Source organism: Xiphias gladius, chromosome 21, assembly GCF_016859285.1.
Source record: "Xiphias gladius isolate SHS-SW01 ecotype Sanya breed wild chromosome 21, ASM1685928v1, whole genome shotgun sequence".
NCBI classification, from domain to species: domain Eukaryota; kingdom Metazoa; phylum Chordata; class Actinopteri; order Istiophoriformes; family Xiphiidae; genus Xiphias; species Xiphias gladius.
The window spans coordinates 7,466,192-7,491,306 of NC_053420.1; the positions used below are offsets into that span (position 1 = coordinate 7,466,192).

General features: G+C 38.7%; 1 protein-coding gene across 2 annotated transcripts in view; it reads left to right on the top strand.

The window, feature by feature from the left end:
* The window catches only part of igsf21a (immunoglobin superfamily, member 21a), a 157,369-nt gene that overhangs the window by 93,505 nt on the left and 38,749 nt on the right, over window positions 1-25,115 (top strand). For both annotated transcript variants that reach the window (XM_040115781.1, XM_040115783.1), the window contains exon 4: window positions 5,212-5,330. In XM_040115781.1, the coding sequence (XP_039971715.1) occupies window positions 5,212-5,330 (119 nt within the window). The remainder of the gene's footprint in view (window positions 1-5,211; window positions 5,331-25,115) is intronic.

The window sequence follows — 25,115 nt, forward strand, 5'->3', positions numbered from 1 at the left end:
TTGGATAATCAGGTAGTCCCCATCTGTCACTATCTTTCTGTCCACCTCCATCCATCTGCTACAGAGAAAAACACATAGAAAACAGATAGAAAACATGCAAACCCACTGGTGCAACTGAATACTGAGCACAACACTGAGTCAAAATGACATCCTCCGTTTGAGATTGATTTTTTTTTTTTTTTTTAAAGGGAAAAAAAAGGAAAATTCAATAGTTACTTTACACTGGAAGGGACATGTCCCAAATGTCCATATACAAATGTCCAACTTTGCAGGGAGCTTCAAACAGAGGGTAAATTGACGTGTCCTTCAAACTGCCTTCTAACTAGTCTGCATTATTGGCTGAAGGTGATCAAAAAAAAAAATGTATTCAGTCTTAATATTTCATACGAGAAATGCTAGAGGACCAATCTTTTATTTCACCCTTCACACTAAATCTGATGGACGAGCCTTGCTGTTGTGCTGGCAACTTCAGGAGGTAACACAGCTCAGTGAGGTGTTTCAGTAATTGATAAATATTTCCTGTGGGATGTTGTGTTAAAAATGTCTTTTTCAATTTTGTTTTGATTACAGTTGCAAATCAAAAAGGTTCCTTGTGATACCTTCCCTCCCAATCTTACACTACAGGTGACTGTGGTGTCCACTGAGGTTTCCAACATGAAAAAGAGAGAATTTACTTCTGTGGGTGGAAGTGTTGCCACAGCATTGTGCTTATATTTGGCAAATGATTGCAAAATATGGTTTCGAATTGTTTCCAGTGAAAATAAAATGATGCAAAATCACTTTTTTTTTAAAGATAATTAAGGATTGTCTCACCAAGTTTGTTTTTGTGGTGTAAAAGAAAAGTATATGAGGATTTATTATAATAAACATCCTTACAGAGTGATAAGTAAATAATTTTCTTCTTAAATTGGTAATGAATAATAAGTTATGCATAATCTATTTAATGCACATTGAATGAGGCTTTAAAGCTACGGTAATCAGTGTGGGCCTTTACTCCTCTTTCAGTAAAACCCCCTATGCTTTCCATCTTTCTTATCACTGAGCTCTCCTCTGCATTTGTGCCGATTTGGATCCATGAATGCAATACTTACGACAGTAAACAACAGAACTACAGCTTTGTGGATAAAAACAGAGATGAGCTACATCAGCACTTTCTGTATTATAACCAGCCAGCACAAAGCCAATCACACCTCCCTTGGCGCTCGGAGAATCACAGCATTATCCTCATCATTTTCTTTCATGCTCATCCCTTAAGGAAACATGGGTGATTACACACCTCTCTTTGCATCCCGTCTTCTAGGCAATTTGTCTCTGCTTTCCACCGAGTGTATACTGACTTACAGTCGCCGCTCCTGACCCATTCACCCGTAATGCTTCAGGCCAGAAGGAGTATCTGACAATGTGCTAGTTAATTTGATGCAGAGATTGACTGGATGAGAGTGAAAAAGACTGATCTTTTTCACTCTCCATCTGCGCAGTTGCATTTGCTTGCATTTGTAGGCAGGATGAGTTCTGGAGGAAGGTCTACATAACAGGAAAGAGCTTTCAGACGTAACTCCTAGGGGACAATTGATCTCTCTTTGCGGTGTGCTGTTTTTGCTGCTCCTCCATGGGGGCCCATTGCTATCGATCCCCACCGTGTATGTGCTGTTTTTTTTTTTTGTTTTTTTTGTACAGGGGAGATTTTGTAGTGTGTTTAATGTGGTTTCCTGAAAGTTGTCTGTTTTTTCAATTAACCATTCACTTGGTTGTTTACTTACCATATTTAAGCTGGGCTGATATTTTGTTTGCTAGGCTGTGGAGAAAAAAATGTATTATTTGTTTTATGTTTTTACTTTCTTGTTTTTATCCCAGCATCTACTGTGGTTTTTTTTTTACGTTGCTAATCAGCTTTTTATAATTTGCTGATTAATGAGGTCCAAACAAGGTAAAGGACAAAAGAATTCATAAATGGTCATGGTCTGAAAACGCAAACAATGCAACATGAAAAAATGATAAAATAGGAAGGCAAGAAGACAAGACTATTTGACAGCAAAGGTTTTGGGGCCCAGAAAGAAGGGTAAGTGGAAGATACAGAGGGTATTGTCTGGTAAAATGTGAACGGTGAACAGGAAACACATCGGCAGACGGCAATCATACACTGACACTCCAGCGATAAATCCAGTGATTCTATCCTTTAGTTACAACAAGCGGGACTCAAAACACTCATAAATGTTTGTTAAACTGTTACTCTCAGTCTTAAAAAATGCTATTTACTAAAGGGAAATCAAATGCATATAAATGTGTGGCACAGGCGATGTTAGTTCCGATTTATTGAGGTAATCGGGGCAATAATCAAGGAGACATGATGGGATTTTTTTTTTTGATTATTCAATATAAATGGTGATTTCAGTTTAAATAAGATTTCAAACAACAGATGAACCATTGCTAGCGACAGCAGTAAAAAGAAAAAAGAGTTTGAGTATTCTGAGTCACGTGTTCCCTTTTTGTGATCAGATTCTCCATGGACTAGCACCTCTGAAATGCATGACATCAAATATTAGAGTGGTTGCTGAAAAATTAATTCCACCAGTCTTCATATTAAACAGAAGCCTCAATGTTATGAGTACAACCTTTCCTCTTTTCCTACTCCTAATTCTGATGGACGTGTCTTGCTGTCAAACTGATAGAGACTTTCGGAAGCAGGCAGCCACTCAGAAATGCTGTGGTTGGGCCTTTCTTTGTGGCCTCCTCACCTTTCTTCTTGCAGTACTTCCATTCCTTGCATTATCCTTATCTCCGGGTTCTTGTCTTGGTTTGAATCCACGAATGCAGCAGTCAGGATTGTGGGTAACAGGACAACGGCTTTGTAAAAACAAAGCAACGGGCTACGTCAGCGTTCACTAAAATGTAGCCAGCCAAGACAAAGCCAGTAACCTCCCTATCACCACAACAAAGAGATTCACTGTGCTGTTCTCATCATTTTGAACTGTGTTGGGGAAAAAAAGGCTTACTTGTTTTATGCTTATCCCTCGGGGAAGCGCTGCTGGAGACAAGCTCACTTTATATCTTGAGGTGCTCACTCTTTTCCATATATACTTAGCTTTGTCAAACATTTGTTTATGATTGGTTCAGTCAGCAAATCTTTACATCTTCGCTTCAAGTTCAGCGTGTGAACTTTGCTTTCTTGCTTTAAAGTCCATGCTTGGTCAAATGTGATCTTTCTTTATTTAGAATTCCATCTGTCCTGGTGAGTCCAGGGCATCAATGGGCAGATAATGCTGTAACTCCTAGTCACATTTCACTTTGTTTTGTTAAATATTTTAAGATTTCAAATAATTGGAGACAGCTAAGAAAACACGCCTTACATTCATTTCTCTGGTTTACCTTCCCAGCCCAAGCACTCCTTGATTATTTAGTAATCAATGTTCAAAGATAGGACAACCAAAAGGACATTAGAAGGGGAATATACATGTGTGGATTTAGACTTCTCATAGGCAATGCTAGGAATTGGAATAAGCTAAATTTACTCCAGTGTTATCCTTTGAGCTTTTCAGTTGAGGTTAAAGTGCCTTGCTCAAGGGTAGCTCAAAGATAGTTGTTGAGGGAGGAAAGTGTATATATAATATATATATATATATATATATATATATATGGTTGGTGCACAGATTTGACTGCTCTCCAAAAGAGTGATCTCCTCGACTCAGAACGCACACGCACACGCACACGCACAGCTGAACTCATTAAAGCCCGGGTGCTGTGGGTGCCCTGCTGCTGTTCCAACAGAGGTCCCCATCTGAAACACCCGGGCAGCAAGGACAATTGTTCCTGTTTTGTGGGAATAAATCACAGGGGCTAAATGCGTCTACCAGTGTCTTACTTTGATTATCACTGTTGACATATTAGCCGAGTGCAGAATACAGATTGCGCTCCCTTGCTCTTTCAAAAATGGTCATATGCAATCACTTGCTGAATGACTGTTGGCTATTGTGTCTTTTGCAGAATTGTAGGCAAAAATTTGAAGAAGAAAATAATTTATTCAGAAGCCCTAGTGTGTTCTCAAGCTGTGTTAAATTAAAAACACTTAATTAAAGAAACCAGACACTGGTGTTAGTTGTATACCTGTGAAAAGAGTAAAATATAGTGTATACCTAAATCTGTAGACATTTGAAAAAATCTGTAAAACTTACAGGCTTTAGGTTATCAAAAAACGTTCTCTAATTATTCAGAGTAGATCAGCTAAAGTGAATGCTTTGTAATAAATAAAATGTTATGGATGTTTTCCTTAATAACTGATACAGATGGCTCTTTCTTCATCTTAATGGACCTTGGGAAGTTTGACATGTATAACACTGCAACTCATTATTTAATAATTATCATCATTAACAGTGATGCACTAATTTGGTAACAATAATTAGGATATAATTGCTAAATCATTGATAATAATGAACTTTTAATTAATTTCACATGACTTCATAATTAATTCATCATGAACTCATTGTTTGCTAGGAGCTTAAAAAAATTCAACAATATACCAGAGTAATTCAGCATCTTTAGACACAGAATCAAAGCGCTAAGCTATACTTTTAGCAGTTATACATGGGCAGCCTAAGTATCAGTTTTAATGTGTATCCTGGAATAAACTATAGTACTACATGAAATACCATTCTTAAAATGAAGTTGGCAAAACGGCAATCAGAAAAGTGATCAAGTGTAACTGCATCCTGAAGATACTATAGTGCACTAAAGTCACTAAGTCATTTTAAGAATGTATTTTGGTGTAAACCAGTTGAAAATTTAAAGTTTAAAACCAGCACAGACTCTCAAGCAGTCACTGTATGTGTGGAATTGTTTTCTGACTCTGGCTACTTCCGGTGGTGGAATCTAAAAAGGCAGGTGAGCAGATAAAAAAAGACCACCGATACATAAAGTTCAGCGACAACACAGTAAGGTTGTTACAGATGAACAGCTGTTACAATAAAGTATTGAACCTCCATTGTGACCACTGAAACATCTCATTTTCACCATGCAAGATATATCAAAACTCTACATTATACCAAGTTTGATGGATAAGTCATCAGTCATTTCTAACTTCATATCTATGACCGTAACTTTTATTTGCTTACCTATGCACTTCCTAATCTAAAGTTTTCTTTGTGCATTACTGTGTCAGTATTTCTAAAATGCAAATCTTCTTTATTAACTCATGGAGTGACTCTTGTATTTTTACAGGCTCCCAGAGGTACGGATCTCAGACAACGGGCCTTATGAATGCCACGTGGGCATCTATGACAGGGCGACGAGGGAGAAGGTTGTCCTGGCTTCAGGGAATGTTTTTCTTACTGTTATGTGTGAGTACCAACACTGCACTTTATCTATCTTTTAAAACCAAGGAAAGATCTTTTCGGCGATGTCTTGTGTACAGTATTCATTGTATTTCCGGTCAAAACTGGACTCTGGGATGGGTCGTGGGGCACACAGGGAGAGACTGTTCAAAGTCAGCGGGATGGACGTTATGACGAAGACTGAAAAACAGGATGTGGTGCAGGCCTGCAGGCGGGAGACAGAGACCTTGTCAGGTTTCAAGTTTTATGTGAGGTGCCGGAGGGGGATGTTTTGAAACTGCTACTGTTTGTTGGATATGCTGTTTTTTTAGCACGTAAGAAGGAATTTTGGTAAATTTATCTTTTATCTCAATGCTAAACTTGCAATATTTGCCAGTTTGCAAAAAAAAAAAAAAAAAAAGCAAAATTACCTGCACACTCTCATCATCTGTGTTCTGTTCCGTCAGTGGCACTTCCGGCAATAAGTGGCTTAATCACCTCGCCCAATGAATACCGAAGATATTTTACACAAATGTGATCATTATTATTAATTATTATTATTATATTTGCCTTCTCCATGGTTGACACTTTTTTTTCGCTCTGCTGTCATGACTGTCTGCATGACATCAAGACTTAATGAAGACATTTCCTCGAAAGTTTTTTAGACAGATAGGCCTTGGGCTGTGGAACAATTGATTGAATTCCAGCAGTGATCTGGATATATAATGTGTGCCATTAGAAGGTTATTGCTTCCTTCAACTATGAACCTAACAGCAATAGACTTGATTCCAACTCCTGAGGGTGTTTTGGCAGGGGTCAAGAAATCGATCCAACTGAAAATTCAAGTTGATAGGAATGATGTCTTTTTGCTGCAACGGCAAGTGTTGAGAAGTATTTAGCGCTGGCAGAGGTACGTGCTGTCTCAGTGCCCCCTCCTTTTCCAGGATTTATTTATTTTTAGACAAATGCTTACTTTGTTCTTATAGCCATCTATCTATGCCTACCTATCTTATAGATTGTATTGATTTAATACTGACGAATCTTTGTTTCATTTTCATTTACTTCAAACCTCCTTGCCTCTTTTACAACTGCTATTAATATCATCCATTATTTCATTCAGTCAGTAGAGGAGGTTGTTTGCCTGTAACCTATTGCTCGGTCTGTGCTGTAATTATTCCATTTAAGTCCCCCAAGTTACAGCAGCAAAGACATGCTGTTCTCCATTAGGTACTATGGCTAATTAGCTATGGTGAAATTTTTCAGTGGAACACCAGTGAGAGACACCGTGTGACAATGTTAGTCCATTATCACATTTTGTGCCTCAGAGAACCTCCATTGATTTTCATGCTTTTTTTCCCCCTTTAAACTTAGACATTCTTTCTTTTTAACCAAGCCCTTGACCCTCTATTCTGTGCTTTTCTGATGACCAATCTCATGCCTCCGCTTGAGCGCACCCCACACTGACCACAGTGAAAGACTTTATCAATGGGGAGGGGATTACCGAGTTAACTGTTTCTTGTTTCAGCGCTGGGTGGGGAGAGGTGAATGATGTAGTTGTGGGTTAGTTGGAGCACAGTAACTCAGCTGGGTCCTAAATCACCACTCCACAAGAGAGGAAGAAGAATGGCCTCTGGCATTGTGGCTAATTGCCGTCTAAACTGAAACAGAATTATTCATAACCTATTAGTGCGTCAAGTTCAGTGGGAAGTAAAGAAAAAAGTAGAGAGGAGAAAGAAAGAAAATGAGAGGAAAAAAGTTAATTAATAGGAAGCAGTACATGGAGAGTATTTTAATTTTTTAAAGGGCTTCATAAATAGGAATTATCATTTTAATGAATCCCCTGCCAAGAAATTCAATCATCCAGTTTTAAAAGGCTAAACCCTGAACTCTTGGTACCTCTGCTTCTCTCCTTCAGTCTCTGGAAAATTTGAAGTCTTTGCTTTTCTTCTTGCACTGCAAACGCATATGTTGACTTTATTAAGCCTGAATGCATGAAGAATATTTCACCCAGACGACTATCATGGACTTACTATGATGACCAGTTTAAATCAAGCTATATGCAGTAATGGATTCAGTTAATCATTGCTAAGTACTGATATCTGGAGCTACTTGAAAAGTGTAACGTACAATGTTCTATACCTTTACAAGCAATATCAAAATAATAGAGAGCAATATGTTTTGTTTGTTTATTTTTGTTTTTTCATGTACACTATATACCATATCCTCTGGAAAATTACACCAATAAGCTTTTATCCTGATAATGAGGAAGATAAATAAGAAGCAGAACCAAGTCGTACTATTAACTAGGGCACTGTTACTGTGTTAGTTAAATTTTACCCCTTTAACCCGAATGAGCTGTTCTGGTGCTCCATACCTGTAAATGTAATTATTAATCATTTATGATGAGGCCCTCTGTTGTTAGTTTAGTTCAAAAAAAGGCATCTGAACTGAAAGGTTATGGATGAGAAGTTCAGTGTGAGAAAATGCTGAAATAAACTAATGGACAGAATCCTTTTTAGGCTACTGAATTTGCTGTCAAATCATTCTTAGTCTCAGCTTCCAAAGGATACATCCAACATGATGTAAATACACACTGGGCAGAAAATTGTCACTGTAATAGAGTTTGGGCTTTTGACCTCCTTCCTGTGTGTTATAGTTTCATTGAAGAGGGCTCAGCCGAAGAACATCAAAGGACAAAACATTCAGTTCTTTGATGCAAGGACCAGAAACTTTAATGTTATCCCCATGTTACCAACTAAATGCCTAAGAAATCATAAAGAACTGTCAGCAGCACTTCATTAAGAAAGACTTAGAACATCGTATTCATATCAGCCATTGCCTGCTGCTGTTGGCTGGGGGTCTGCCAGCAAAGTAGGACATAAGACTGGAATATTTCACTCAGCAAGATGTTCTTTCACTGTGGTTAAATTCTGGAAACATGTATAAAAATTGAAAAGCATACGTTTTTTATATTCAATACCCCAAGGATAGTGTTACACAGGAACGCTACACATGCAACTTCATTGTCAAGTCCGTAGAAATGTATTTTTCCAGGCAACATAACAAACACAATCAGTCTGCTTAGAGCAACACCGCTGCGTGGTGGAGGACTGCAGAGGTCGGTAGTTGCAAAAAGTTCTAACAGTTTCAACCGTGTAACCAGGTGGCATACAGTTTTTCAGTCAATCGCACAGAGGAACACAAAATGTAACCTATCTAAATATTTAAATGGTTTTCAAGTATTCATACACTTTTCTATTGTAGGAAAAGCTTTGTCAAAAATAACACATGTTTGGCCGAGCATTTAATTTGTGTGGTAGTTGTGTATGAAGTAGCGGTCTTGAAAAATACATTTTTAGCAAGCTGATAATTTGGAGCACTCGATATGTGATGTCCTTACAGTATAATACATTCAGTATATTGTGATATCAGCACGTCAGCGGATAGACTTCTGACCAGTCACCAATCACATAAAATAGATATTTCATTCTACAAAGAGTGACATATCCATCCACGTAAAGCTAAGGTCATAATTTCAGGCTTTGGTGGGTAAAAGAAATCAATATCTCTTTTCCCAATGGTAGAGAGAGGGTCATTATTTGTTATCACCTAAAGAGATTCCCATGCCACATTCCAAAGATTAAAAGGCGAGGTTATTTGTCTCTGAGCCTGACCTTGGGAAGCAAGCTCTGGGTTGATCTGTGCATAGTGTCCAAGACAACTAAGGTTGTTGTGCTGTTGTCTGTATCAGATGACCGTTGGTTTGCGACTCCTCCGCTGGATGAGGAACATCTTAATAGCCTTGTGTTTAAACATCCTCTCACGTAATTTTCCAGAAATCTTTTTCTTCTAACCTTTTGTAAAGTGTGAAGATGTAATTTAAAGGATACCCTTCATGAGGCAGCAGGGTTGGTATTAATAACCCCTAGAAACAGGGATGAGCGCTAAGGTGTAGAGGGACTAATTACCTTCTCATCCCATAAAACTGGGATTCGCTTAAATAATGGATCCCACCTTTAATTAAGAGCTGTGTATATTTAGGCGCTTGCTTATAAATGGGTGGGATTAATGGCCTACAAGCCAGCATCACCTGCAGATACAGCAGTTGGTGTACTAGTAGGGAGGGCTTAGAGAAAGTGTGCGACTGTATGCACGCAAGTTTGCGTGCTCGTGTGTGGAGAGGCCTCTTTGGGTGGCAGGGTTGATGGATTGCTAGGGAGCGGCTGTTCCCGCTGTGTCCCGCACTTGTTTGGGAAGTGAAGAGACCGTCTCTGCCACAAATCGACACATAGAGTGACTCAAACACAGTGGCCTAATTTTTAGCTCTCAGTAAGGTTGCCAGTATATTCTGAAGTGTTTGCCATGTTGTCTTTTAGCACGCTTCGGTTCACAATGAGAGATTGTTGAAGAGCCCTTGATATGATTCTTCATTACTCTCTCATTTATCCTATGTGGCACCTTCCTGCTCATCACACTTGATGCCCTACAGTCTGCTATCAGTATCCCAAGCTGTTCAATTGATTTGGTGCAAAAATGTTTCATGCAAAAGGCAACAACATTGTGTTTCATTTAGCGACAAGATTGTGCATCAACTGTTCTCCGCATGGAATCAGCCTGACCTTTTTTGTTTTTTATCTTGTTCTTAATTAACAGGACAGGCTTTCCTAATTTTATATGGAAATGAACAGTTCTTTCATTTTAAAGGAATTGTGTTACGCCGTCCCACTTCTTCCCACTACCACCATTCAGTTTTTTCCTGATTGAGAGTAGCAGCAATATGATGGCGTGGAGCCCATTGGAAGAAAAAAAGAATGAAATGAATTCAAAGAGCAGATGAATTATTAAATGTCTGTCTTTGAGCTAAGCCCTGGGGTGATAATTGAGGCAAAAAATAAACAACAGGGCTTCCTCAAGGATTTCTCTACCCAACATTGAACTGTTGGTCTGTGCAGCACTTAGTCTATGCTAAAGAATTTCTGTCTGATATTTTTTTGTCTTATTTCCATGCTGTCAGAGTTTTGTCAGAAAGTGTTTTCCCTTTACTCGGTGCTATTTTTCTTTTTTTTTTTTTTCAAACCCATCGAAGTGTGGGATCTTTAATTAATTTAGCAGCAGAATTTTAAACCATCATCGGCCAAACAGTGAAATCTATTGCTGCCATCTTGCTACCAATTAGCTTCAACTGGGTTGCGGCATAAACTTGAAATCATATTTGCAGCCATATTGTATCACATTTGAGCCCGCATTAACGACAAGCCATTTTTACCCTCTAGCTCACTCAGTGCCTCATTCAGTTGGCATTCACCAGGCACACATCAGCAGGGCAGTCGATACGTGCCAAGGCTGTAGCCTCATGAGTAAGCCTGTTTTCATACCCAGATATTTCACACAGAAAACAAAAAACAGGCATCTGATCTTTGCATCATCTGCTCATATTCTGTCCACTAAAAGACTCCAGCAGGCAATATTTTTGGCTGGGGATTTGTTTATCAGCAAAGGCCTGGATTCACTGTATGCCGGCCTCTTTCTGTACGCTGATTAATTTGCCTTTGCATGCATGATAACATATACACCAATCAGCTAATGTTGCGGCTGAATGGTGTATGTACACCATTCAGCCGCAACATTAAAACTGGTTAACTGGTTTTAATGTTTTGGCTGATCGGTGTGGAAGTAAAGAATTGCAAAGTAGTAGCCATAAAGAATCCCCATGGATTGCTTCCAAATCCTCAGTTGAAGTCCAGTGGGCATGAAGTGCTCTCACCACAGCCAGTGACGCATTATCATGTACTATAAGCTCTTATGAAGAGGTAGCCGTGAATGTGTGTGTGTGCGTGCGTGAATGTGTGTGTGTGCGTGTGTGTGCGCGTGTGCGTGCGTGAGCGTGTGTGTGCGCGTGTGCGTGCGTGAGCGTGTGTGTGTGCGTGCGTGTGCGGGTGCTCGGCATTCAGAAAGTATTCAGACCCCTTCTTTTTTTCCAAATTTTGCTATGTTGCAGCCTTGTGTTAAAATGAAGAAGAAAAAACAACAACTGAATTTTCAAAACTTTTGCAACTTTATTAAAAAGGAAAAACTGATGTCACATTAGCATAAGCATCCAGACCCTCTGCTATGACACTTGAGATTTAGCTCAGGTGCCTCCCATTTCTCTTGATCCTCCTTGAGATGTTTGTAAGCCTTGACTGGAGTCCACCTGTGGTAAATTCAATTGATTGGACGTGATTTGGAAAGACACACACCTGTCTGTATAAGATCTCACAGCTGCCAATGTATACCTGAGAAAACACAAGCCACAAAGGTCAAAGGACCTGCCTCCAGAGCTCAGAGGCAGAATCGTGTCGAGGCACACATCCGGGGAGGGCTGCAAAAAATACCCTGCCGCATTGAATACTCCTAAGAGCACAGTAGCCTCCATAATTCTTAAAAGGAAAAAGGGTGAAATTACCAGGACTCTTCCTAGAGCTGGTTGCCCAGCCAAACAGTGCTGCTTCCACCACCATATGGCACTATTGTTAAAGAGCAGAAATTAGGGCTGGGTTGAGTGTACTAGAGTGCTGCTATGAGTAAATACCATTTTGCCCTGCGTGACTTCGAGGGATGTTTATTAAACCCCGTAAGATACAGCATCTCCTGCCTGTCATGCATTAATCATAGAGGAATGCCCCTCCCCCGATACATAATCCCCGTCATGGCAAAGCAGCAACGGCGGAGGGCACCATGCAGTGATCATCCTGTACCGTGCAGTATTTTCTCTTCTATACATTCTCTTATGCCGGGTGGAGAATGAGATATCGGTTTGAAGTCAGTGAGTGACATCAAATAATGGTCATGTCAAGGTTGTTATATGCATAAGCTCAAAGTTGAGTAGAGTTGTCATTCACATGGAGACACTGTTTTTGATAAGAAGAAACTTTCAGCAAATCAGCATTTTTTTCTTTTTTTTTTCAAAGCACCACACTAAAACACAGAAGTACACACCTTCAAATAGTTCCAAGAGTCTTTAAGCCATCACTTTAGAACAACCTTGTGATGTCTTTCATGATGCAGCCCTTTATTGTCTCTTTGGGCGTTCCTTCATCCCGAGACGTGCATGTCCGATACGGAACACAGTGCCTTCCCTGATGTCTCCGTGTGGTTCTCAGTACACTGTGAAGTGTGGGTTTCGTTTCTTATGGCGCGGTCTCCCTCATTCCCTTCACTCCCCCACAAATAAGGATGTCTTCATCACTTGCTGCGCTCTGCTCTCCAACAAGGTCCCTCCTCTCGAGCGTGGATGGCTGAGGAGGCGACAGAGGAGAAACAGCTTCGCCTCCCCAGAGACACGCTGCTGATAGTACCAAAGGATGAGAAAACCTCTTTGTCTCTCTACCTTTTACCTCAATATCACCTTGCTTGATAAGTCTACCGTTCTACAAAGTGATCCCCCTAACAAAAAAAAAAAGAAAAAAGAAAAAAAAAAGTTTCTGGCTTCACAGGTTTTTTGAGCAAGTTGGAGCAAAACTTATGAGACAATGTTATCTTTTCCTCTGCAAAGGAATCAATGCCTTCACTTAAGGAGGTTATGTGTTGTATTTTAACTTTAATTAATTTCTCAATAGGCTAACCCGAGGGCATCTGTAACTTGAAAAAGGTCAACTAAAAAGAGTCAGATAGGATGTGAAGAGCCGAATGGCCCCCTAGTCTGTAGTATCACTGCAGCCCGGTTGAATAAATATATGAATTGATTTATTTTTAGCTTGGCCCAATGTGATGCTAAGATTTTTTGTAACTACAGGGAAATACATAGCTGTGGGACCACCTATCTGTCATTCTTAACCTATTTGCTTTCCTCTCACAACATTTATTTTGTGATGAATTTTCTTTAAGTATTGCACCCATGGACCATCCCCTGTGTCCTCTCTATCAATATGTTTCATCGTCAACTCCCTTAAAAAGTTTTTGATGCATAGTTCACCAGAAGGGATCTTTCATAATATCAAGGTCCCAAAAAGAAAAAAAAACACAGCGCAGAGGGGTTTTTCATTTCTTTTAGACTTTAACAAGAACACATAGACAAGAACGGAGGCCACATTTATGGTATTTGGAAGATAAATTCAATTCCCTTAAGACAATATCTGTTTTGATAAGTGTAGTGACTGTGTATGACTGTGACTGTTTTTTTACACATTGTCTTTTGTGTTATCTGTAAGTTTTTGTAGGAGTGTCAAAGTCAAAGACTGTGCCCCCTTTTTCTTCGGAATCACACTGCCCTTGAGTTTACGTGTGACTTTCAAATTCTTCTACTCAACATGTTTTGAAAAAACTGTTTTATAATTGCATCATTATGTGAACCCATGTGGTATTAAATATTAATAAACAGATCGTTTATTTTTACATTTTCATGTTAGGTATAAGCTTCTCCCACACAGATGAGGTTCTTTGAATGCCATTTAGCTTAGTTGATCATGAAGGATGGAAAGAGACTGATCTTTCCAAAAGTGGTGCTGAGCACCTTTCACTGTGGTCTTAGCTCTTTGAGATTTGACACTCATCTTTGCTGGTGCACAAAGGACTGTCAGACAGGCGATAAATTTATGAGGAAAGAAGAAATACAGGTTTAGGAATCCCTGAAAGCAGCCTGTGGGCATGGATCAAATGGATTTCTTCTCAATGTGCCCATTTTTCTAAACTTGAAAAGGAAACAAGAGGAGGGGAAGCTGAAGGGAAATTTTAAATGGGAAATTCATATTACGTGTATTGGGACTCTCATTTTGTGCTGTCAAAATTCATCAACTTTAGGGCAGGTAGGGTTGCCTACATTAATTGTGTGAATATCTGAGCTGTAACAGTGCTGCTGGGGTCTGATTTGTAATGACATCTTTGGAGGAATACAAGAAAGTTGCATTGAGATTTGCACTGTCTATAACAATTAGAAACCAGACCTGTTAAAGAATAAATTACATTAGAACCTATCACCTACACAGGTACATGGGCAAGTTTGTTTCAGTCTTGAAAGAAAGCTGTTGTTGGCTTAATTGCTAATTTACAAAAGCATTCTAAAAATAAATTTAATTGAGGTCGAGGAACTTACATATTCAGGTATTTCAAAGTGCAGAAAATAGAAATCAGTTTGATAAATATAGAAATGAAAAGGGACAGTTTTAGAAGAGCCGCGTGCCAGGCTGATGATTCTGCTTCGTTTTAGGAATTAACCACTAATTGGCACACGCTAGTTAACGCCACCTCATTCCTCTCCTTCTACGTCTTATTATTTAAGTAGCAGTAATCTTACCACTGGGATCTCTTTCACAAAGATATTGGCTTCTTGATATGAAAACCACTCACTAGAGGATTCCATATAGGGATGAATAACATATTCTCATGTATGACATGTTTGTAAGTCCGTTGATCAAAATTCCATCACCAAATCCTAAGACGGAACGAAAAAAATATGTTCATACCGTACTGTTTATGATGTTACTTTCGACTTGACACCAGAACTATCGTACATCACACAGAGACTGTGTGCAAGTGTATTTGAGTTTGGTATATGAGGTGATGAGCTATAAATGGGGGAGTATAGTGTGTTCAGAATCAGAATTGCTTTTTTTTGCCAAATGTACAATGTACATGGGAATCTGACTTGGTGATGAGGTGCAGAGAAAAAAGAAAATAGAAGAGTAGGAGACATAGAAGAGCAAGCTAACATTAAGTAAAAGTGAGAGTAGAAGGAGAAACATAATAGAATAAAAGAATCATAAATGAGAATCTATAAACCCACGTTAAGTTATAATGTATGCAACATTATGCTAAATATTGCACAGTCTTGGCAGGATGGTTGGATCAGTAGTCGGGGTTGTATCATCCAATATAGTGTGTGTGTGTGTCTGTGCGTGTGCGTTTGCTCCTGATGGAGCAGAACTTTAGCCGCATGTAGGTTTTCTGATGAGGCAGTGAGCTGGGTGTCATGGATCCGCCACTATCCTACTGGCCTGCTCCCTGGCTCTGGCATCGTGCAGAACACTCACTGTCTGGCTGTTCGCACGCTGTGTTCCAGTCAGTGTTTGGTGTCTTTCTGTCTTTTACCCATATTTACTAGACTGCTGCGGTGTGTGTGCGCCTCAGCTACAAGATAGCTGCTCCCGTGCAACAACAAAAATACAGTGGGTCTTTTGTCCCTACCCTCTGACAAGACCCAAAGGGGCATGTCCTGAAATAGCGCCCCTACGTCATAATTACTACAGCCGCTAGAGGTCGTCTAACAATAAAACCTAACTATGGGTCATAATAAGCTGTTGACTGCTGTCTCTACCTCACAATACCTCCCATGGAGGAATGTCATGGAAGCAAATCAACATTCAATTAAAAAATGTATATTCAGTAATATAAGAAAACAGGCAATAGGGCACAGCAGTCAAAGCCTCAGTATCGGAGAAGCTTTGTGTTCATACAGAACAAAGATTTTTTTAAAAGCTGACCTACACAAAGTGGCCGGTAGAAATGACACAGCGCCTACCAATTTTTAGCCCATAGGCAAATGTTAATTTCAAGCCCTGGTGGCACAATATGTGGAACTAGCATGGGCTGTAGTGGGCAGGTGTTGCCTGTGTGGGAGCATAAAGGTCTATAATCTCATTACAAAATTAGATATCCAACCACTGAGAGGAGAGATACCTGTTCTTAAAAAACTGATTTCACAAAAGAAAGCCCTACACTTAAGAAAAAGAGGAGGGAAACGGACAGGGACCTTGTTACACAGTGAAGGAATTGATATGTTAGCTATTTTAAGCATCATTATTCTACAATATTATTATAATAATTAAATAAACTTTATCCCATGTATACTGGTTTGCAATAACAGACAAAATGAAGACTAAAAAGTTAAAACTTTGAAAACTATTGATGCGGCTGCCCTCAGATCCACATGGACACTATTCCAGACGTAAGTCTATAACTAGAGAATGTAGCTTCACTGTACATAGCAGAGACGCTATCAGGGGACTCTGTCTTGGCAGCATATGAGTGATAGTCAGGGTCAATCCATGCATGGATTGAAGTACCAAGGATCTATGCTAAGAATAATTGGAAACAAGTGCAGAGACTTTAGAACAGGATTGAGAACAGGAGTAATGTGAGTTGTTTTCTTTCTTACACTCAAAACCTTGGCAACAGCAGTCTGGATGAGCTATAATTGATTTATAGACATTCTGATGAAACTTGAGAAATAGTCAAGCCCCCTTGTAAGAAAAGAATGCATAAGCTTTTCTGTATGTTCGACCTAAATTAAGTCCCTGACCTTTGTACTTTTCATTAAATGATAAAATATGTGTTACTGAATGTCTTTACGTTCACCTTAAATGTCAAATCCAAATCAATGCTAAGACCCAGTGATGAAATGTGCTGAGATAAGGTAGTTAATTGCGAGCACAGTTTATCTCTTTGTTTTCTTGGACCAGTAACAGGATCCTCACCTTTTTTCATAGACCAGTTTGAGGAAATTTAGTGTCATAAATGCATTAAGGACATATGTATTATAAGGTAATATAAAGGGGCTATAACCACCAGGATCAACAGCTATTTACAGTTGGATGTTGTCAGCATAAAATGAAGCTCAATGTGCAGCTGATAACCCCTACTCAAATTAGTCTTTATTTTTTGTGATTTCAGGTAGATTTCCAAAAGTTAAGTATGATTTGATACTGTCAGTGACATCCAATATTATAAGTGAGATGTTTGAAAGAGATGCAGTGTGTTATGCTGTATATCCTGTATATCTAATGTGAGGGTCCAAGAAGCCAAGAAGTGTCCATACCTAAAGAACAAGATAGGCTGTTTGTTCACTCCAGAGACATGGATAGTTGTTTACAGGTAGAAAAATTATGTACTTTTGTCAGGGGCATCAGACAGTTTAGGGTACTGTAAACAAACAGAGAGACCAATCATTGACTCAGCTCGGATCAACTTTATGCAAATAAGGCAGACCTTCTCTGGAATATTTGACTTTCTTGACTTAAGAGCCTTAAAGGTGAGTGTTTTTTGCATACTTCAGCCACCTTACTACAACTTCCATATTTTCCAAAGCATAACCGTTTTCCAAAGCCAATCATAATTCCATTGTTTTTTTAAGATGTTTTCCGAGCCCCCAGTTTCTGGTTTCAGACCTTTTTCTGTACTCGATGGAAATAGACTTTGCAGGACCTTTTAAACTTGTTTGATCCATCAAGCTGATGAATATCTGTAAATTTTATCTTTGTCAAAGTTACATTAAGGTTCTTTGGATAATGCAATTGTAAGTGTAGATTGATTTTAAAATCTACACTGCATTACCACGTGGCAGTATAATACATTTGGCAAAAAATAGAGCAGAGTCACTGTTATGGATTACGTCCTGCAAGCGAGTTTGAGGTGTCTATAAATTTATTTTCACGGTGTACTGAAATTAACTCAAGCAAACCTCTGCCTGAAGGAAATCTATCTGAAAACTTGCTTTGAAAAATGGTTAGCAGTAAAGTATGCAGTATTTGTAATGAAAGGTAGTTGACAGTTTAGGAGAAACACATAGTCTCAACAGACACCCTCACCAAGCTGTAAAACCTTTATTAAACATTCAACGTGAATCCCCAAAGCAGCTTCTATACGTTGAGGCAGGTAGGCAGTACAATATTTTTGACCTGATAACTGATTGCACATTTCACACAATGCTTTTGTCCAGAGATCCATATTCACTGAATATCAGTTGAATGCCACTCAGTAAACTTAATGGATGCTTTCAGGCATTCAGCTTGTATCTCCACTGTATGCATAAGAAATGTAGGGTAGTAGGCAGCTTTGCAGCTGGTGAAATAAGAGTACAAGTCAACATTCCACATTAAAATGCTGAAGTCATGCATTGCTAACAAGTCCACAAAATATAATAATTTCATGTGCACCATCTGTTGATGTGGAATTGTATTTTTCCCAGTCTACCACTTTGCAAGATTTATTTTATCATGGCCATACAGTCATTAATTTACACAAGTCAACACTATGGTAGATAAACTAATACCCTTTTTACGCCGAAATTAGCATGTATATGCAGGTTTTTTTAAATGCGGGTAAACCCACTGTTGAAAGGCAACTGACTCCTTTCCCTCTGCATGTAGACAAGTTTGCCTTTCGGTTTTTCTTTCTGGTGTGTCACGTTCGACGTCACAAACACACCGGAAACCATGGTTAGTGAACAGTAGAAAAGCAGCAGTGACTATGGAGGCCAGTGACTATGCTAAGGTGGTTACTTTTTCATATCTTTTACTTCAATCTCTTCAAACTCAACGCATGCAGTGTTGCGTACAAAGAACGAAATTGCTGTTGCAAGTTGTTCCCATAGACTGTAAAAAACAATAAATTTTCCTGACTATTTCTGTGCCAATGTCAGGAACTTTCACCCGGGAAGGAATGCCAATTGTACCCTTTCCCACTGGAGACAAAAGCCAGATGTTAGTGGCTGTTAGTGGGTTTTTTTGTCCAGTATGTAAGGGGCTATAGAGAGCGACCTCAGTGACTGTTCTCAGCGCTTGTACTCTTCAATGATAAAAGCTTTTTTACACTGAAGGATAAGATTGAGTCTTGTCTGGTGCTTCACTGTAACCACATAGTAAGGTGGACACTTCTTGCTCACCCTGAATAACTTGTAAGTCAGGAACACATGAAGTGACAGGCCTAAAATTACTTGTTTCTGGCCTCCAGTTTAACTTCTACTGATGGAGTCAGACTACTTCACAAACTGATGCAATCTGCAGATTTGTGGGGATGCTTTGTCTTAATAAATGGGTTCTGTGTTATTTTACAATGGATATGTTGGGTATTCTGAACATTGTTACCTTCAGACTTGCAGATTTTGACTAAGTAATTTGTAAAGATTTAAGATGTTGAGGTAGCCTCGATCTCTGTTCTGATCTTGAATAATTCAATCTGTTACAGAATAAATTGTTGAAGTGGCCGCCATAAGCAGATTTAAGTTGGAAACTGAAATGAAAATCTTGATGTGGGCTGGTGGATGTTGGAAAAGTTGTCTTTCAAACCGAACAGACAAACCAGGCAGCAAATTTTTTTCACTGCAGTAGCTTGACTACAACACGACACCAACTTAGGCAATTTCTTGAATAATGCATGCTTGAAGATTCTTCTTCTCTTAATCATGTTATGTGAGAAGTGGTGAAATGCTGATACATTAAAAAAAATAAATAAATAAAAAAAAAAAAAACTTAATGTATATCACACTTTGCATTTCAAGGACAAAGGTGATTCGCACTGCACTGTATTGATAATCATTTTTTTCTGAATATGGAGAGTGAATATCCTCTTGAAATGCGCGATATCCGACATTTTATGAGGTGCCAGGACGAAAGCTTGCTACAGAGCTGGGGCCCTACCTAAATCAAATTATGCCATAATGAAAAGTAGGTGCAGAGTTATCAGCAACGTCATGTGTGCCAAAGTCAATATGTTTGTCAGATTGCCCCTGAACAGAGCAACAGTGCCCCATAAATGATTCCTTGTTCCACATAATGAAGGCTCTTTCAGCTGGCTCTTGCTGCTGGCTCTGACTTTGCCGGAGAGCATATTGTTACTTGTTCTATCCTATTGTGACTGAATGACTGTGGAATAGAAACAGGCTCACAACCTGACTGACAATTATAGCTGAGCTATTTCTGTCAGGACACAAGAGGTTGTCTCTGCCCCATGTTTTTGCTCGACTGATATGAAGACAAACAGAGCCAGATTTGTTAACTCAGTTAAAATTATGCTTTTACTTTCTGAAACGATTCTTTGGGGGTGAGTTAAAAAAAAAAATCTCCCCTTACCCCTGTTCACTGAAGAGTAAGCTTCAATTGTAAATCAACCCTGAATCATAAAAATTGGAAACCTTTCTCACACAACTCATTCTGGGTTCAATTTAAGAAGGCTATAGAGTATGTATTGATGTACAACCCATTTTAGCCAAACAAAAGTCTGACTGGCTGCTATGAATGAGGAGAGCTGTGATGTCATGAAGTAAAAAACAAACAAATTTCCCTCCTTGAAAGGAAAAGCGAAAGGAATATAGGGCTAGAGTTTGCTGACGAGAAGGCCCTCCCGTAAAAACAAGCCCATAGGTCGTCTTTGCAAGCAGGTTATAGCGACCCATAGTTACATTTTATCGTTGGGGCGAACTCCTGCAGCCATAGTAATTGCGTATGACAAAAAACAAAGGAGTTAGGTGACGTAGTATAAAGAGCTACAAAGTCTACATTAGGAGGAGGTTGGGGTGGAGGGACTTTCACATAGGAGACCACTGTTTGTTTACCGTGTGAAATTGATAGTCCATGTTGTTTCATTTATCATTTATCCATTACCGTTACACAACCTTAAAAGCATGTTTATTAACCAAGTAGTTTTTCTGCGTAAACCTAACCAAACTGTGACGATCAGATTGCATTAATCCATTTGCTTCTCTTTTCTGTTGAGCCGTCAGCATCTGAACTTATTTCTCAATTCTCTGAATGCAATAAAACAACAGTTCTTTTATTTTACCATTCATTATAGCAGTGTTTTGGGTTTTTTGTTTTGTTTTTTCTTTCTTTCCAGTGTTAACACACAAATGGTGTGTATTTGAAACATATATTTCCTATTTGGTAGGTAATCTCTAGGTCAATGTTTCACTATGTATTATGACAGCCTATGGGAAACACATGCTGTGACATCGCTGCCTGGGTTGTGCCATATGTGTTTCATGCTTGAAACCGTGGAGAACAGTGTAGCAGCAGCAGTGCCTTATATGATTCTGTTTGAGTGTACAGTTTAACTCCTCATTTTAATGTTCACACTAGGAGCCATGAATCACTGTCATCCTTTTGACAACTAATTATGTAATACATTACCCTTTAATTTTTCAAGGTCTTTCAAGAGACATATTATTAATGCCCGGACTACAGTTATACATGTGACATCAAGATGATAATGCTGTAAGCCAGAAAGATATCAGAGCTTTCACAGCACTAATCTCAAACATTTGGGGCTATAATGAATCAGCGTCACTCTCTTTATAACATGAGATTTGTTCTTGGAGCAAGCGGTTCATGAAGACATCGTTATATTGACTCCAGTGCATTTTATATAGAAGTTTCTGTCAATGCCATTTTATACTGTAAATGTGAAATGCAAAATTTATCAGCAGTCAATAAACAGCAGTTGATCATGCATATTACACTGGAGCAGCCACTGGCAATGTGTTTATGGGTCTGTCAGTCTTTCAGTCTCTTATCATTGGAAATGAACTCAGTATTCTTAAAATACTTAATTTGCCAGTTTCAGTCATCGTAACAATGTAATACTGTTCTTTTGAAAGAGGAGATATGGATGCTTGTGCATCGGTTTTGCGGTTGAGTGACCTTGGGAAATGTTGTGCCTTCTCAGCAGTGAGTTGGACTGCAAATAAATCATCTCAATATTAACAGAACAGCCATTTTTTTTCACTGACATAGACATGATAAAAATGTGAGTGGTTTGCATATGCACATCTGTCAAGAAAATTTTGAATTTAGCTGAAGTTTTCCCAGTGAGATATTACAGTGCCAGTTGTGATGCTCTGGCAGACCCTGTTTTGCATTGATTAGCACATGTCAATGCGGACTTCTTAAGCTTCACCTTGGTTTTAGCAAAAATCCCCACAATCCGCCTCTAGATGACCAGGATTCGAAAGCGCTTATTAATTCCAACAATTTTGGTGGTTTTTACATGTAAAATAGCTCATTTAAAATTCCCAAGCATAAATTTTGATTTATTTTGTCAGCAGCAGGCATGATTCATCATCTGAACTTGATTAAAGAATCATAGACTATAGACCATTCCTAATTCTGCCATACTAGAAAGTGCTGCCACTTGCTTTCTGCTGCTGTTATTTTGAGACATGAAAAATGTATTCCCCAGTATATTGTTTGTGATGCTGGCTTTCATTTATCGGAACATCTCCAATATGTGATGCTGAGCTTGTTCAGTTTCAGTAAGAAACTTTTCAACACATTTTTTTTAAATAGTACTTACAAAGATTAAATTTTCATAAAAACATAATCTTTTATTCAGTTCATTTCATAGTTTTAACTTTTACTGATCACGTGAATCCTTGGTAAACTTAAACTGTTTTGTCATTGTCCAAAAATGAAATTACAATGAAAATGCAAGTTAAGAACAAATAAAGAAAAAGAGCATCAACAGTGACAATAAGATGAATTTGAGGTATTTGTTCAGTGTAATGTACAGATCATTGGGCTGGATGTGGGACACTTTCATATTACACAGAGTGCTAATAAAGATTATGATCTGCACATTTCTTGCCATGACAGTGAATTTGGTTATTTATGTTTAACTCACACTGATGTCAACTGGAGGGATCTAACACTCATGCTCCATTAATTATTTGTGTGTACAAAAAATGATAATGAAAATGGTGCTTTTATGAGAAGGGGGTTTTTGTGTCTGGTTTGTTAACATGAATGACTGACTGGAAGCCCCGTGATTACATGGGTTAATTATTTACATTACTTAATTATTTTGAGACAAGACACACGTCTTGAGATTCAGAGCCTGAAATGAGGGGAGTCCGTGTGTTTTAAACATTGGTGACTGAATGGCAAAACTACTTTGATAAGAATCAGAAGTTTGGGGGCTCATGCCCTACCCTGACAGACTCTGCCTTTTAACCACATGATGCCACATACCATGATGGATAGCCATTTTGTGATAAAAGAGTATATTGGCAAGAGTAAAATGCTTTTATCCTGCAAATGGTTGTTTTTTTTCCTGGCTAAAAATCAAGAGGATGTGATATCTAAGTGATGACCTATACTCAGCCTTTATTTGGTAATGTTTCTGATTGGGAGCATCTTTAAATTCTTTATGTTGGGAAAAATCCTGCCGCATCTGCCCAGAAGTTGTTGCACATTTCCACATCTTCTCTGAATTTGTATGGGCAGGAAAATGAGGGAGGAGAGATCTGAGCCTGAAAATGAGAACTATACATGCATACGGACAGTCAATCATACACATTTACATACAAGACATACTTGCATTTTGCAGACGTACGTGGAGTATGTATTAATGCAACTGTAGACGTACGTACAAAGGTATGAACGCATTCGCACAAATACACACACAGTTGCACAGACCAAACTCCAGGATGAATCAGAGCAATCTGGTCATCCTAATTACGGTGTGCTGCAAGGGAAACTGGTGAGGTACTCAAGGAAAACTGTAATCAAAACCTCAGGCAGAAGGGTGCTGTGATGAAGTGGCTCTCTGCATGCGCAGTTAATATGAAGGCATGAAACTGCGAATTCATGACCTGTGAATGCAGTGTGCACCAACCATGAGGTCAGTCCTAGCCTTTTTCCGTTTCTATGCGTTCCCATATTGAGAGGAACGTTGCAGAGGTCGTGCCCTGCTTGGGAATATCGGGAACACGATCAGCATACAAAGAATCTGAAGCGGCAGGTGTAATGCAGCAGGGCACAATTGCTTAACCTGCCTTTAAGAAGGGCCACAGCAAATAACTCAAACAGCAGACCATGACTTTATAGATCATCCCATTTTTGGTCCTCATTTTACTCCTGTTTTACTACATATCATCTGGCTGAATGGACTATTACATAGAATTATACTATTACTGTGGATAAACCATGCAAGCACAAAACAGGGCATGCATCAACTCTTAACAAGGCTTTTGTTTTGTAATTACCACTTTCACGAGTGCTTCACACATTTCTCACTGATCTTTAAGTGTTACAATGCTGGTCAATTCATTGACTGCCATCACCCTTGGAATGTCAATGAAATTTCTAACTAGTTGAGCAATTAAGGCAGGCCTGAAACAAAACTCACCAAGTCCTGAAGCAAAAGCCTCAAATTTAATTGAGAACGTTTGCCAATCAGCTGAATATGAAATAACTCAAGTAGAAAATGGGATTTTTGGCTGCAGTATTATGACAGAATTAGCTGCCATGGGATGTTATTACAAATTCTCTGAACTGCCATGTTCAAAGATTCAATTGTCAAAATAGAAAATGAGAAATACGGGTAGGGAACAGTTTATCAGTATAGTGAAAGATGCCAAAGATATGTACTTTAGTGTACATATCCAGCACTGACTATTGGACAACTTTTTTTAGAAACTTTACAGCTCACTGAATTATTGATCAAAAATTTAGAAGTGAGAAGCTGAAAATAAGGTTTCTTTATGGCACAGAGGGAGGCCAGGATCACCAGGATGTTAGTCATCATTTCTAGTTTGAAAAGAGCCGCTGCACCATGAGAGTTCAATTTATTCTGAAAATGAAAGATGTTTTCAGCCCCTATGTAAATCTAATATTTTCTACGGCCAAAATCAGCACCAATGTATTCATGAATATTTAGGAATTGGAGCTGTAATATGTCACCATGAAGTAATCAAATGTCATTTCCATGCTAATGGTGGATTTACATTGGTGCCGCATGTAGAAAATGCTGAGAAAAAATGCTGATAAAGAATGACTCACTCATTCATGCTTTTATTTGCTCATTCATTTTTCCATCCATGCATTTATTCATTAATTAATATCTTTTTATTTCTCTCTTAATTATAAGTTTTGATGAGTGGAACTAGGAATCATGTCACAAATATTTCTGACGGTTTTTCTCTTTTTTTCGATGGAAAGAAAAGGTTTCAACCACTTATGCAGACTAATTATTCATATCTTGTTTGACAAAATCATTTTCATCAAACCTTTCCAGAGTGTAATACACAATAAATAAGGTGTATTTATCTCGAGCTTCCGATTTGAA